The sequence below is a fragment of the Asparagus officinalis genome, unplaced genomic scaffold, assembly GCF_001876935.1.
Source record: "Asparagus officinalis unplaced genomic scaffold, Aspof.V1 AsparagusV1_Un563, whole genome shotgun sequence".
Classification (NCBI taxonomy): Eukaryota; Viridiplantae; Streptophyta; class Magnoliopsida; order Asparagales; family Asparagaceae; genus Asparagus; species Asparagus officinalis.
The window spans coordinates 1-2,674 of record NW_017972826.1 but is presented as its reverse complement, the minus strand read 5'-3'; the positions used below and the strand labels follow the sequence as shown (position 1 = coordinate 2,674).

Genomic DNA, 2,674 nt, shown 5'->3' with positions numbered 1-2,674 from the left:
CAAACTGGTTACCCTGTGAGGTCGCTACTATCAACTCAGACTCATCGAACGCTCGCAAGCTGACTGTTTTAGCAAAATAGTCACTACTAGAAATAAGACTTTTAGCGACGGACAAATCCGTTGCTAAAGGTCGAAAATCCATCGCTAAAACTTTTAGCGACGGAAAAATTAAAATTCTGTCGCTAAAATACCGTCAGTACAGTAAGGGTAGCTAAAATGACCTTTGGTGACGGATTTTTCGTCGCTAAATGTCAGCGACGGAACATTAGCGACGGATAATCCGTCGCTCTATTTTTTTAAAAAAAAAGAAAAAAACATTAGCGAGCGACGGATTTTTCATCACTAAAAAATATTAGCGAAATCCGTCGCTAAAAACATCATTAGTGACGAAAAATCCGTTGCTATAAAATTAAAAAAAAAGAAAAATTATTTTTGAAAATTGAAAAAACATGTACAATAATGTAATAAATTTAAAACCCTGTTCAATCGGCAGTATAATATTCATTCTCACGTATATATAACATAAATATTTTAATAAAAATATCTCAATATAATAAACATTGTTTATACAACACACACCATGATAAATATTGTTTATACAGCATACACTCATTTATTATTTTTAAAGGTAAAAAAACAAATCAGTCTTCCTGATCATCATCATCATCAATCTCATCACCAGCTCCACATGCAAATATAAGTCCCGACCTGCAAATATAAATCAAACGTTGACAACATGACATGACATGCAAGTATAGAATTAAGATAGAATATCATGGCATATTCTTATGTATTACATGTTTCAGAGAGAGTATCATGGCATATTCTTATGTATTATACGCACGCACGCACAATTTTTGCAACAACGCATGCACACACCCTAACCCCACCCGCAATTTTCTCACCATACGTGCATGCACGCGTACACGTACACACGCATATACGCACACACGCATACACGCGTGCACGCATGTACGCACGCGTACACGCGTGCACGCATGCACCACACTCCACACAATTAATATGGAAACAAACTAGTTATCAAAACCGATCAACTATTAGTTTGAGATTATTTTCTTCCTTCAACATAGACAAACATAAAGTAATATCCAAGCATGAACCAACACACAATTAATTTGAAAGGTAAAAACAATACTCAGATTGTTATATCAACTTTCCCTTAAATCACCAAATACATGATTGTCATCTACAATGTACAAGCATAATATGTTGTAGTTCAAAGATCTAAACTGATAGGGAAACAAACTACTTATCAAAGCCCATCAACTATTAGTTTGAGATTATTTTCTTCCTTCAAAAACAAACATAGAGTAATATCCAAGCATGAACCTCTAGAGCAATATAATTTAGAATTCAAAAACTAGAAGGTTTCATTACACAATTTAATCATATATAAACTAGAAAATTTGTGATCAACATTATTTAACCCTCAGTTTTCTATTTATAAATAAACTTTCAAGCAAATTATATATGATTAAATATTCTCCTTAAAAAAACACATTTGAAATCTTATCATATCTGAATTTTGAAACTATACATGTAAAGCACCCTTGTGAACCAAACACCATGAAACAATATATTATTATTCTAAAACAAGAACGGTGCAAAAAACATACCTCTTTCCACTTTGCAATCAAGTTCTTGTCAGCATATCCCTGATCCAAACAGAATTCATACAGCTCCTTCGAGATTTCTGTTGTGCGCAGCGGAAATTTCAGCAGCACCTCCGGTGCGTAAGGTGCACAACAAGAGATTAGATCACAATGAAATTCTTGTTTCTCAAATGAAACAAGAACCAAAAAGGTGTTTTAGCAATGAAATTTCCTTCCTCCGATAGTATAAATCATATATGTATCGGCTCTTCTCATAGTATAAATCATGTTGTTAACGTTAACAACATGACAATTAAAAGGAAGGAAATTCCGTAGCTAAATCAAAGGAAACAAGAGATTAGATCACAATTTCCTTCCTCCGATAGTATAAATCATATATGTATCGGCTCTTCTGATGTGAAATTTGAAATATCGGCCACAGCGCTTCGCACTTTCTCTTCCCATCATGTGGATCATTTTCAGCTGCCAATTAACAATTTCATTTGTCATCATATGAGTTAGAAGCAAACAATAATCTTTTCTAACGAAAAAAATTAGTCCTAACTAAATCAAATTAAGACTAATGAGGAAAACAACACAAACCTTCTCTCATCTTTGCCTCCAGCTCTCGAAGTGTAGGCTCGATGAGCTCCCATCCCTCAGGAAAATTGACCCTGCTCGTCTTGATCTTAGGCATGATGATCAATCCTTCACGAGCGTTCAATTATCAAAAATTAAACTAGAAATTTTCTCTAAAAAAAAACAATTGAAATCTATAAGCATTGAAATTATTCTAGTCAGTTTGGGGATTTTTCAAGGTTTTCTCCTCTTACTTCGACCTCGTCAACAATTTTCTGGAAATTTGTTCTAAAAAACACAAATTTTTACAGTTCAGAAGAAATACCTTCAGTGCTTCAACGAAATAGAGAAAGGGCGATGAAGCCGTCTACGGCGTCGGTGATGAACTCCCCTTCCGCGATTGCTTCGTCGGCAATCAACTCGATGGTGAGAGCAGTGGAATGCGGATTAGGGTTTATTTATAAATAGAAAACCACGTCGTG

The 2,674-nt window shown here is 34.7% G+C and overlaps 1 protein-coding gene across 1 annotated transcript; it reads right to left on the bottom strand.

The window, feature by feature from the left end:
- Nucleotides 1-625: 625 nt before the first annotated feature.
- On the bottom strand, nucleotides 626-2,668 carry LOC109827938 (protein BUD31 homolog 2-like). Its single transcript, XM_020394966.1, has 5 exons — nucleotides 2,518-2,668; nucleotides 2,217-2,321; nucleotides 1,984-2,096; nucleotides 1,638-1,712; nucleotides 626-708 (listed from the first exon to the last, which is right to left on the bottom strand). Exons 2-5 carry the CDS (start codon nucleotides 2,308-2,310, stop codon nucleotides 676-678), a joined length of 315 nt encoding a protein of 104 aa, XP_020250555.1. The 5' UTR covers nucleotides 2,311-2,321; nucleotides 2,518-2,668; the 3' UTR covers nucleotides 626-675.
- Between the last annotated feature and the right edge of the window lie 6 nt (nucleotides 2,669-2,674).